Below are 12,894 nucleotides of genomic sequence, written 5' to 3' on the forward strand. Positions count from 1 at the left end.
AAATGAATGAATGGATGAATAATTTGTAATTCATTAGAGAAGCAGCGTGGCTCAGTGGAAAGAGCACGGGCTTTGGAGTCAGATCATGGGTTCGAATCCTGGCTCTGCCACTTGTCAGCTGTGTGACTTTGGGCAAGTCACTTAACTTCTCTGTGCCTCAGTTACCTCATCTGTAAAATGGGGATTAACACTGTGAGCCCCACGTGGGACAACCTGATTCCCTTGTGTCTACCCCAGTGCTTAGAACAGTGCTCTGCACATAGTAAGTGCTTAACAAATACCAACATTAATTCACAAATGTTATTGATCCCAATACTGATTTAGGATGTAGTTTATCCATTTCAGGGAAAAGAGAACACAGTTCTAGGAATTGCAAATGTTAAACTTAAGAACTTGACAAGGGAGAGCCTTTTTGGCTAGAACCATGCATCTCAGATTGGACCTTTCAACCACCCACGTACTCAGAGGTGGTGACCACTCTACAGTCATTACTGCCTTCTTCAAACTTACATGCATTGGAATAACCAATGCTGTCCCCTTGGAGATGATGGGGTTTGGAGGGTGGTCACAGAGCACAGCTTCACAGGTCTCCATCCTTATCATCCCAGTCATCGCCCCTGCCCTTCTCCCTCCTGTGCACAGCTCCCTGCTCCCAATCTCCACAAACTAACTGCAGAGTACAAGGGGTCAGCAGGGTCACTGGCACTGGGGTGGGGCTGTCCCTTGCTGTTAGACAGACATGCCCCTCCCTTTCCTCCTCCTTGTCTATGTATGGATGAGATGGAGAATATTCTCAAGGGGAGGTCCATTGTCCCTGGGTTACCTTCTTGTTCTCCCTTTCATGTCGAGAGAGAGAGAGGAAAGAGAGGGAGAAATAATAATAATGTTGGTATTTGTTAAGCGCTTACTAGGTGCCGAGCACTGTTCTAAGCACTGGGGGAGATACAGGGTAATCAGGTTGTCCCACGTGGGGCTCACACTCTTTTAATCCCCATTTTACAGATGAGCGAACTGAGGCACAGAGAAGTTAAGCGACTTGCCCACAGTCACACCTGACAAATGGCAGAGCCGGAAGTCGAACTCATGACCTTTGACTCCGAAGCCCAGGCTCTTCCCACTGAGCCACGCTGGAGAAACAGAGACTTCCCTGATTCCTGGGCGGGGTGGCTGACGTGGGAGGGAGAAGGAGAGATCTAGAGAAGCAGGGACATCAGCAGGACTAAAGGTGGGAGAGCAGAAATCACCTCCCTGTGGGATGATTGCTCCCAGACTCCTGGTCTCCTTTTTTGCCAACCAGTTTCAGTTTTCTTAGGAAGTCATGATGATAATGATATTTGTTAAATTCTTACTAGGTGCCAAGCACTTTATTAGACATGGGTGTCGATACAAGATAATGAAGGCAGAAACAGTCCTTGTCCCACATGGGACCCATAGTTCAAGTGATAGGGAGAAGAGGTATTGAATCCCCATTTTACAGATGAGGCAGTTGAGGTACAGGAAGTTAAGTGACTTGCCTTAGGTCACACAGCAGGCAAGTGGCAGAGCCAGTATTGGAACCCAGGCCCTACAATTCCTAGACCTGAGGGCTTTCCACTAAGTCATGCTGACTCTTGGTTGTCACATAGGGGAAATTTGGCCATCCAACCCCAGCCTCTCTGAATCACTAACCCGATTGTCGGCATGGCCAAGTGGAAAGAGCACGGGCTTGAGCGGCCAAGGACCTAGGTTCTAATCCTAGCTCTGCCAATTGCTCTTCCAATTGCTAACTGTGTTTCCTTGGACAAGTCACTTAACTTCTCTGTGCCTCAGTTTCCTCAACTGTAAAATGGGGATTCAATACCTGTTCTCCCTCCCACTTAAGACTGTGAACCCCATGCCAGACAGGGACTGTGTCTGACCTAAATAACTTGTACCTAACCCAGCACTTGGAAAAGTGTTTTAAACATAGTAAGCACTTAACAAGTACTATCAAACAAACAAACTGACCATAGCAAACCCCACTGCAGCTAATCTCACCTCCCTTGGAGTCAGGAGTCTCCAGTTTCCTTTTATCCGTTTCAGCTCCATGAGTTTCTGAGCAAAGTCCAGTTTGACAACCCTGTGGGGGAACCAGTGTTTCTGGATGAGAACCACAGGTCTACTGCAAAACTTGAGATTCTGAACTTCGTGATCTCTCCCAGTGGAACTTGTGAGTTGGTGAAAGTCATGGAGATGGACCCCCAGGCACCGCCTGGCCAAGATGTTTTAATCAATGAAGCAATAATCATGTGGCCCGGGGGATCCTCTCAGGTAAGCAGCCAATGGGAATTCCCAGATGGCCTGGGGCAGTAGTCCCAGGCTTCTAGTAGTGATTGTATTGAGGGAGTGTATACTGTGTGCACAGCACTGTAACTAGTGCTGTGAAAGAATACTTTGGTAGCAATGAAACACTGAGCTTGATCCTTGAGGGGAGAATGATCTGAGATTAAAAGGGGTAAAGGGGACTGTAGGCAGACACATCAGGGGCAATTAAACACTCAAACTAGGCCAAGGTGGGCGTGCCTGGGGGTCCTATTAATTCTGCTAATCCTAAAGTGAAGGGGAGGAGCTACAACTCAAGATGGCAGCAGTCCCACCTCCCCTGTCATATGATGCCAGCCTAGTGCCCTCCCTCCAGACTGCTCCCTGCCCTTAATAATAATAGTAATAATAATACTTATGGTATTTCTTAAGTGATTACTTTGTGTCAGGCACTGTACTAAGCACTGGGGTGGATACAAGTAAATGGGGTTGGACAAAGTCCCTATCCCATGTGGGTCTCACCATCTCAATCCCCATTTCACAAATGAGGGAACTGAGGCACATAGAAGTTAAGGGACTTGCCCAAGATCACACAGCAGACAAGTAGCAGAGATGGGATGAGAACCTATGACCTTCTGACTCCCAGGCCCGTACTTTATCCACTACACCATGCTGCTTCTCCAGTGGCATGGGGTTCTGGGGATGCAGTGTAACAGTCCAGTGGGTGCCACTGATGTTGAGGAAGCTCAGCTGAGGCTTAAATCCCTAAAGCCTAACATAGAAAGATTACCATGGGACCTTGGGCCAAGTGACCTGGAGGGGAGGTGGTAGTTGCCAGTGGCTTTGCTTGACCAGATCTTGGGCTGGGCTAGGTAGGGATTGGCTCTTTGAGCAGGGGGTTCATGTGGAGAGAGCCTTGACCTGGCATAGCTTCCTTCTGGTCATCTCCAAGGGCTGGAGATGGTGGTGGGTCTATCACCCAGGCCAAAGGGTCACCTGGGGAACTTGATCCCCACATAGTCATGGTGAGATCCCATATTGATGATCACAGCAACCCAGCTTGGTGAACTAGGGATCTCAGAGCAATTTCCCTAGTGAGAACTCCAGGAGTGGAATGGCAGCCCCAAGACAGGCCAAAGAAAAATGAAAATATTTTAGTATTCATCTATTCAGAATTTTGCACCTTTCTGGTATGGTTTCTCAAACATAACTTTCTGGATACAGTCAAGAATTTAAGGTTTATGGGGCTGGAGGGAAGAAACTCCTTGCAGTGAGCAACGGTGGGAGGAAGAAGGGTTGTCTGGAAATTATTCTTGACCCTGGGGTAGGCTCAGGGAGACCCCCACCACAGATTATAAATGGGACCTGGTCACCCTGGTCCCCTGAGGCCCCAGACTCTGACAGGAAGAAGGAAAAGCAGTGAGGTGGAGAAGGGGGGCACCTGTAGCCCAGCCCTTGTTGGGGTTCATACTTGCATGGGAGGTTGTGGGAAGGCCTCTGGGTGAGAGGGTCCCGGGATCACCCAGGTGGGTTTGGGGCTGTGGAGCTCCATCATCACTGTCACTATCCTCTGTCATGAAAATTCAGGCTCCACGTTCATGGTGCAGCAGGAGCTGTGGACCCCGATTCAGAAAACGTGCCCAGCAAGGGGAGGCCATCTGCTGCTATTTTTGTGTCCGGTGCCCAGAGGGGGAGATTTCCAACCAGACAGGAAGGTGTGTGAGGAGATCCAGCTACTTGCATGACCCACAACCTGCCCCAACCAGGTCTCACTGCCCCACAGCCTGTGGATACAAGCCAGATGGTGAGAGACCCAGGGCATGGAGAGACAGAGACAGGCAGCGGTAAAGAAGCAGCGTGGCTCAGTGGAAAGAGCATGGGCTTTGGAATCAGGGCTCATGAGTTGGAATCCCAGCTCTGCCACTTGTCGGCTGTGTGACTGTGGGCAAGTCACTTAACTTCTCTGTGCCTCAGTTCCCTCATCTGTAAAATGGGGATTAAGACTGTGAGCCCCACGTGGGACAACCTAATTCCCCTATGTATACCCCAGCGCTTAGAACAGTGCTCGGCACATAGTAAGCGCTTAACAAATACCAACATTATTATTAAAGCCCAGAGGGCAGACAAGAGATGGTCATGCCTGAGGGCAGACCCAGATATCCAGGAGTCTTTCCTCAGCAGCTTCCTGCCCATGGACTGGTGTGACTGCAGACCAAGGGGAAGGGGTAGAAAGCACAAACTCGGCACTGGATGGGGTGGTAGGAGAGATTGTTTGGACCAGATGTATTTTGGATCCCCAAAATCCAAAGCTTGGCTGTGACCTTGATCTGGAGGAGGGAAATGGGTGCAGCAAGACTCTGTTCCTTCTTCTTTTCTTCCCTCTTTAAGTATTTGATATTCACTCCACCCTCACTCCCAGAGCACTTATGTGCCTACCCATTATTTATTAATTTATTTATATTACAGTCTGTGTTCCCTTTTATATAGTAAACTTCTTCTGGGCAAGTAACCTGTCTACCCATGCTGTTTCATTGTATTCCTCCAAACAGGTACTACAGCATTCTAGACACAGTGAGCACTCAGTGAATACTATGGATTGACTGAGTGATTGAATGCTTCTTTCCTTTCAGATGCAGAGCAGTGTGTGAAGTGTGGTGAAGATCAGTATTCAAACATGGAGAGAGATGGCTGCCTCCACAAAGCGGTGACTTTCCTGTCCCACAAGAAACCTTTGGGACTGATCCTGGTCTGCACGTCTCTCTCCTTCTCTCTCCTCACAGCCCTGGTTTTCGGGATATTCATTAAGCACCAAGATACCCCCATAGTCCGAGCCAATAACCACAATCTCAGCTACACCCTCCTCCTCTCCCTTATGCTCTGCTTTCTCTGTGCTCTGACTTTCATCGGCCAACCCACTCCGGCCTCCTGCCTCCTTCGACAAATGGCCTTTGGGGTCGTGTTCACCGTGGCTGTCTCCTCCATCTTAGCCATAACCTTCACCGTGGTTCTGGCTTTCAGGGCCACGACCTTGGGGAGCAGGGTCAGGAGGTGGGTGGGGCCCAGAGCCTCAACCTCAACAGTCCTGTCCTGTTCCCTGGTCCAAGTGACCATCTGCATGATCTGGTTGGACACTGTTCCCCCCTTCCTGGAGGTGGATGTGCACTCTGAGCCCAGCCTCATCATTGTTGAGTGTAACGAGGGCTCCGTGACTGCCTTCTACTGCCTTCTGGGCTACCTGGGCGTTCTGGCTCTGGTGAGCTTCACTGTGGCTTTCCTGGCCAGGAAGCTGCCCGACAGCTTCAACGAGGCCAAGTTCATCATGTTAGGAATCCTGGTGTTCTGCAGTGTCTGGGCCTCCTTCCTCCCCGCATACCAAAGCACCAAGGGGAAAGCCATCGTGACCATGGAGGTCTTCTCCATCTTGGCCTCTGGTGCCGGACTTCTCAGCTGCATCTTCATCCCCAAGTGCTACGTGATCCTGCTGTGGCCTGACAGGAACACCCGGGAGTGGTTGAAGAGGAAATGAACCCCGGTACCTCAGTTCAAGGCTGTTGTTTTAACATCCAACATTTTTCTCAACCCCGATTTTATTACAGTGGCAGGACCAAAGGAGAGGGAAATCCTGTTGGGGACCTCCAGGAGGGATTTAGTGGCCAACTTGAATCACAGGTCAGGACTGGATGCTCCATTGATCACTGGGGACTTTGTTCCCTGACCTTCTGGGCCCCTCCCTCCCCCAGGCTGAATTCCTACAGAGAAGACTGACATCACCTGCCTGGTTGTCCTGGAGACCTCTCCAGATTGGGACCAAATGATCCCAAGTGCAGTGGAATGGCTGCTCTGGACACACAACTCCAGGGTTTTGGACAACTGTCCTTGCAGGACAGGTTCTGGTGGATATGGTGATAAAAATCACAGGAGCTCTGGGACTGCCAAATGTTTGGAGCCGGGGAGTATGGGGGTCCGATGAGGGGGAAGACACTCCCCAACTCCCTTCTGTTGGAAACGTTATCCAACCTTGGCTTCACTGATTCTGTCCTCTCCTGGTTCTCCTCTTATCTCTCTAGATGATCATTCTCAGCCTCTTTCATGGGTTCCTCCTCTTTGCTGAACTGTACTTTCCAAGTGCTTAGTACAGTGCTCTGCACACAGTAAGTGCTCAATAAATATGATTGAATGAATGAATGAATCCCATCCCCTCACTGTGGGGTTCCCTCAAGATTCAGTTCTGGGTCCCCTTCTATTCTCCATCTACACTCACTGCCTTGGAGAACTCACTCACTCCCATGGCTTCAACTTACACCTCTATGAGGTTGGTCCCCAAATCTACATTTCCAGCCATGATCTCTCTCCCTCTCTGAAGTCTCACATTTCCTTTTGCCTTCAAGACATCTCTACTTGTATATCCTCCCATCACCTCAAGCTAACATGACCAACACTGAACTCCTTATCTTCCCACCCAAATCCTGTCCTTCCCTTGATTTTCTCATCCCAGTTAATGGAACCACCATCCTTCCTGTCTCAAAAGCCCATTACCTTGGCATTATCCTTGACTCCTTCCTCTCATTCAACCCACAGATTCAATCCATCACTAAATCCTGTTCTTCCCACCTTCACAACATTGCTAAAATCCATCCTTTCCTCTCCATCCAAATTGTTACCACAGTAATTCAATCACTCATCCTATCTTGCCTGGATTACTACATCAAATTCCTTGCTGACCTCCCAGCCTCTTGTCTCTCCCCTCTCCAGTCCACACTTCACTCTGCTGGCCGGATCATTTTTCTACAAAAACGTTCTGGCCATGTCACTCCTCAAAAACTTCCAGTGATTGCCCAACCACATCCGCAGCAAACAAAAAACTCCTCATCATTGTCTTTAAAACATGCCACTACCTTGCACCCTCATACCTCACCTGGCTACTCTCTTTCTACAACCTAGCCCACACACTTTGCTCCTCTAATACTCACCTTCTCACTGTGTCTCAAACTCACCTATCTCATCACCAACCCCTCATCCACATCCTGCCTCTAGCCTGGAGCACCTTCCCACCTCAAACCCGAGGAGTAATTACTCTCCCTTCCTTCAAAGCTTTATTGAGGGCACATCTCCTCCAAGAGGCCTTCCCTGACTAAGCCCCCCTTTCCTCTTTTCCCACTCCATTATGCTTTGCCCTAACTTCTTCCCTCTGTTCTTCCCCCCTCTCAGCCCCACAGCACTTAAATACATATCTGTAATGTATTCATTCATTCAATAGTATTCATTGAGCGCTTACTATGTGCAGAGCACTGTACTAAGCGCTTGGAATGTACAAGTCGGCAACAGATAGAGACAGTCCCTGCCGTTTGACAGGCTTACAGTCTAATCGGGGGAGACAGGCAGGCAAGAACAATGGCAATAAATAGAGTCAAGGGGAAGAACATCTCATAAAAACTATGGCAAATAAATAGAATCAGGGTGATGTACATCTCATTAAACAAAATAAATAGGGTGATGAAGATATATACAGTAGAGCAGATGAGTACAGTGCTGAGGGGGTGGGATGGGAGAGGGGGAGGAGCAGAGGGAAAGGGGGGAGAAGAGGGTTTAGCTGCGGAGAGGTGAAGGGGTGGTAGAGGGAGCAGAGGGAAAAAGGGCGGAGCTCCGTCTGGGAAGGCCTCTTGGAGGAAGTGAGTTTTAAGTAAGGATTTGAAGAGGGGAAGAGAATTAGATTATCGGAGGTGAGGAGGGAGGGCATTCCAGGACTGCGGGAGGACATGGCCCAGGGGTCGACGGTGGGATAGGTGAGACCGAGGGACGGTGAGGAGGTGGGCGGCAGAGGAGCGGAGCGTGTGGGGTGGGCAGTAGAAAGAGAGAAGGGAGGAGAGGTAGGAAGGGGCAAGGTGATGGAGAGCCTTGAAGCCTAGAGTGAGGAGTTTTTGCTTTGAGCGGAGGTTGATAGGCAACCACTGGAGGTGTTTAAGAAGGGGAGTGACATCCCAGAACATTTCTGCAGGAAGATGAGCCGGGCAGTGGAGTAAAGAATAGATTGGAGAGGGGCGAGAGAGGAGGAAGGGTGATCAGAGAGAAGGCTGACACAGTAGTCTAGCCGGGATATAACGAGAGCATAATGTATGCATTTATGTTAATGTCTTTCTCCCCCTCTAGACCTGGAGCTTTTCATGGGCAGGGAATGTGTCTGTTTATTGTTGAATTGTACTCTCCCAAGTGCTTCATTCAATGCTCTGCACACAGTAAGTGCTCAATAAATATGATTGAATGAATGAATGACCCTTGGGGGAAATACTCTTTATTGTGTGTGGTATTTGTTAAGCACTTACTGTAAGCCACACATTGTACTAGGTGGTAAGGTAGAAAGATAGTAATCAGTTTGGACACAGTGCCTATCTCACTTGGGGCTCAGCATCTACGCAGGAGGGTGTAGGATTTAATGTCCATTTCCCCAGTGAAGAAGCTGAGGCACTTCAGAGGTTAGTAATTGTCCTAAGGTCACACGGCAGACAAATGTTGAGCTGGGATTAGAAGTCAGGTTCTCTGACTTCCAGGCCCAGGCTATTTCCAGTAGCATCTCACGACTTCTCTAGTGTTGGTGGTGGAACTGGCTACATAGGTAATGAATGAGGATCCAGAAGTTCATCTCTCTCTCTCTCTCTTCCAGCCATACCAAAGCTGGAGGCTTGAAAGGTATCTCTCAGAGTGGTGGAAAGGGGCAGTCAAAATGGGGCTGCTGACCTCTTGCCCAAATCCTACCTCTGGCCTGGAATGCCCTCCCTCCTCATACCAGAAAGATAATTGCTCTCCCCCACTTCAAATCCTTATTGAAGGCACATCTCCAAGAAGCCTTCCCTGACTAAACCTTCCTCTCCTCTTCTCCCACTCTGTGCCGCTATTACTCGCTGTTTCATTCATCCTCACTCTCATTCCCACAGCACAAATATATATATATATATATATTTCTGTAATTTATTTATTTATTTATTCATATTAATGTCTGTGTCCCCCTCTGGACTGTGAGCTCATTGTGGGCAGGAATATGTCTCTTTGTTGTTATATTGTACTCTCCCAAGTGCTTAGTTCGGTGCTTTGCACACAATAAGTGTCCAATAAATATGATTGAATGAATGACTGGATGAATTCAGAGCTGAGGTAAAGTATGAATTTTTAGTGGGAGCAAACAGCCTGTAGCCTGGATTTCTGTCTGCTGCATTCCTGAGTGGAGAAAATGAACTGAGGCAGTGATCCAGGGCTGTGGGTAGGAAACACTACCTCCACTCTACCGAGACTGCTCTCTCTAAGGTCACCCATGACCTCCTTCTTGCCAAATCCAATGGCTCCTACTCCATTCTAATCCTCCTTGACCTCTCTGCTGCCTTTGACACTGTCGACCATCCCCTCCTCCTCCATACCTTATCTCACCTTGGCTTCACGGACTCTGTCCTCTCCTGGTTCTCCTCTTACCTCTCTGGCCGATCATTCTCGGTCTCCTTCGCTGGAGCCTCCTCCCCCTCCCATCCTTTAACTGTTGGAGTTCCTCAAGGGTCAGTTCTTGGCCCTCTTCTGTTCTCCATTTACACTCACTCCCTCGGTGAACTCATTCGCTCTCACGGCTTTGACTACCATCTCTACGCAGATGACACGCAGATCTACATCTCCGCCCCTGTCCTCTCCCCTTCCCTTCAGGCTCGCATCTCCTCCTGCCTCCGGGACGTCTCCACCTGGATGTCGGCCCGCCACCTAAAACTCAACATGAGCAAGACTGAGCTCCTCATCTTCCCTCCCAAACCCGGTCCTCTCCCAGACTTCTCTATCACCGTGGATGGCACGACCATCCTTCCGTCTCTCAGGCCCGCAATCTCGGTGTCATCCTTGACTCGTCTCTCTCGTTCACCCCACACATCCTATCCGTTACCAAGACCTGCCGGTTTCACCTCTACAATATCGCCAAGATCTGCCCTTTCCTCTCCACCCAAACGGCTACCTTACTGTTACGGGCTCTCGTTATAGCCCGGCTAGACTACCGTGTCAGCCTTCTCTCTGACCTCCCTTCCTCCTCTCTCGCCCCGCTCCAGTCTATTCTTCACTCCGCTGCCCGGCTCATCTTCCTGCAGAAACGATCTGGGCATGTCACTCCCCTTCTTAAACAACTCCAGTGGTTGCCTATCAACCTCTGCTCCAAACAAAAACTCCTCACTCTAGGCTTCAAGGCTCTCCATCACCTTGCCCCTTCCTATCTCTCCTCCCTTCTCTCTTTCTACTGCCCACCCCGCACGCTCCGCTCCTCCGCCGCCCACCTCCTCACCGTCCCTCGGTCTCGCCTATCCCGCCGTCGACCCCCAGGTCACGTCCTCCCGCGGTCCTGGAACGCCCTCCCTCCTCACCTCCGCCCAACTGATTCTCTTTCCCTCTTCAAAACCTTACTTAAAACTCACCTCCTCCAAGAGGCGTTCCCAGACTGAGCTCCTCTTCTCCCTCTACTCCCTCTGCCATCCCCCCTTTACCTCTCCACAGCTTAATCCTCTTTTTCCCCTTTTCCCTCTGCTCCTCCACCTCTCCCTTCCCATCCCCACAGCACTGTACTCGTCCGCTCAACTGTATATATTTTCGTTACCCTATTTATTTTGTTAATGAATTGTACATCGCCTTGATTCTATTTAGTTGCCATTGTTTTTACGAGATGTTCTTCCCCTTGACTCTATTTATTGCCATTGTTCTCGTCTGTCCGTCTCCCCCGATTAGACTGTAAGCCCGTCAAACGGCAGGGACTGTCTCTATCTATGGCCGACTTGTTCATCCCAAGCGCTTAGTACAGTGCTCTGCACATAGTAAGCGCTCAATAAATACTATTGAATGAAATGCAAGAGGGTCAAAGAAAGAGGGTCAAGGGAGTTGGGGTTGGTGAAGAAGGTATTGTGGAGGGGGATACTTCTGCATCTAGGGATGGATGGATTTCTTTCTATTTATGTCTGTCTCCTCCTGTAGACTGGAAGCTCATTGTGGGCAGGGAATGTGTCTACCAACTCTATGATATTGTAAAAATAATAATAATGGTATTTATTAAGTGCTTACTATGTGCCAAGCACTGTTCTAAGCGCTGGGGTAGTTACAAGGTAATCAGATTGTTCCACGTGGAACTCACAGCCTTAATCGCCATTTTACAGATGAGGTAACTGAGGCACAGAGAAGTTAAGTGACTTGCCCAAGGTTACAGAGCAGACAGGTGGTGGATCCGGGATTAGAACCCACTTCCTCTAGCTTCCAAGCCCATGTCTTTTCCACTAAGCTATGCTGCTCTGCACACAGTAAGCACTCAATAAATACCATTGTTGATGATAGTAATGATGCTGATGATGATAGGAAAGCAAGAAAGCAAGAAAGAGAAAGCAAGAAAGAAAGCAAGAAAGAAAGCAAGAAAGAAAGCAAGAAAGCAAGAAAGCAAGAAAGCAAGAAAGAAAGAAAGAAAGAAAGAAAGAAAGAAAGAAAGAAAGAAAGAAAGAAAGAAAGGGCACCTTGTAGCATGATCTAGTGGCAAGATCACTGGCATGGGAGACAGAGAACATGGGTTCTAGTCCCAACTTGGTTTTCTGTGAGACCTTGGACAAGTCACTTCATTTCTCTGGGCCTCAGTTATCTCATCTTTTAAATGGGGATTAAGCCTGTGATCCCCACATGCGACAACATGATTACCTTGAACCTACCCCAGTGCTTATAACAGTGCTTGACTCATAGTAAGCGCTTAACAAATGCCATAATTATTATTATTTTTTTCCATCAACATTGACCTCACCTTGGGAACTACCTGATGGTCTCCCATCTGAATACTCCAGCGTTTCCCCGACCACCCCAATAAGCTCCGGGTGGTTGGTTCTGTCCCATCTGTTCCTGGGATACTACCCAAAGCCTTCGCAAGGAACTGGGGAACATCGAGGGCCTCCCCAGGAACACTCTGTGGGTGGTGTCAGTCGCTGCTTCCCCTAGGGTTTCTCGAGTTCATATTAAGTCCTCCAAGGTAGACCAGACCCTATACATAAGGATCTTCAGTCTTCCGGGTGAATGTCAGTCATGGCTCTGACCATGGACCTCCATAGGGTTTCCAGGGTTCCCATTGGTAAGGCAAACAAAAGGAGGCTGATGGCGACCTCTGTTCTCTTTCCCAGGCTGAATCTTGGCCACCTTCTGCTCAGCATCTAAAGCTTTCTGATCTCCCCAAACTCCCTGAAGCCATTCACTAGCCCAGTGAATGATGGTCCACCCACTTTTCTTCATGAACTCCCTATACTCTTATGAGAAGGACTCCATTTCCATCCAATAACTCAAGTCATTTAGTAAGAGGGTGCAATATGGTGACAAATGAGGATAGGACAGAACTGGAGGATAAAGTCCAAAGTGTGAGAGGAATCTCCCAAAGAGAGACTGAGAAGAGAGATGGTGATCTCTAGAGGAGATCTCCTGTCTTCTTTGAAAGTCTACCCCCTCCACCTGTGCATCTGACCCCATCCCTTCACACCTTCTCAAAACACTTTCCCTCTCCCTTCTTCCCCCCCTGACTACCATCTTCAGCTCCTTCCAATAGCTTCTTCCCCACTGCATTCAAAGATGTCCATGTCCCCCTTATCC

The 12,894-nt window shown here is 49.0% G+C and overlaps 1 protein-coding gene across 1 annotated transcript; it reads left to right on the forward strand.

Annotated features, from left to right (window-relative positions):
• The first annotated feature begins 424 nt into the window (after positions 1 to 424).
• LOC100087804 (vomeronasal type-2 receptor 26-like) lies at positions 425 to 5,806 on the forward strand. The gene is made up of 3 exons (XM_029057306.1): positions 425 to 532; positions 2,062 to 2,188; positions 4,911 to 5,806. The coding sequence occupies exons 1-3, from the start codon at positions 425 to 427 to the stop codon at positions 5,804 to 5,806; spliced, it is 1,131 nt and encodes a 376-aa protein (XP_028913139.1).
• The last annotated feature ends 7,088 nt before the right edge of the window (positions 5,807 to 12,894 follow it).

The sequence above is a fragment of the Ornithorhynchus anatinus genome, unplaced genomic scaffold (genome assembly GCF_004115215.2).
Source record: "Ornithorhynchus anatinus isolate Pmale09 unplaced genomic scaffold, mOrnAna1.pri.v4 scaffold_88_arrow_ctg1, whole genome shotgun sequence".
NCBI classification, from domain to species: Eukaryota; Metazoa; Chordata; class Mammalia; order Monotremata; family Ornithorhynchidae; genus Ornithorhynchus; species Ornithorhynchus anatinus.

Bases quoted from the DNA above. Each gene is read 5' to 3' on its own strand.
- LOC100087804 (XM_029057306.1), top strand. From the start codon at position 425: ATGCATCTCAGATTGGACCTTTCAACCACCCACGTACTCAGAGGTGGT. The intron at 533-2,061 runs GTCCCCTTGGAG...TATCCGTTTCAG, and splicing joins GCATTGGAATAACCAATGCT to CTCCATGAGTTTCTGAGCAA. The intron at 2,189-4,910 runs GTGAGTTGGTGA...CTTTCCTTTCAG, and splicing joins GATCTCTCCCAGTGGAACTT to ATGCAGAGCAGTGTGTGAAG.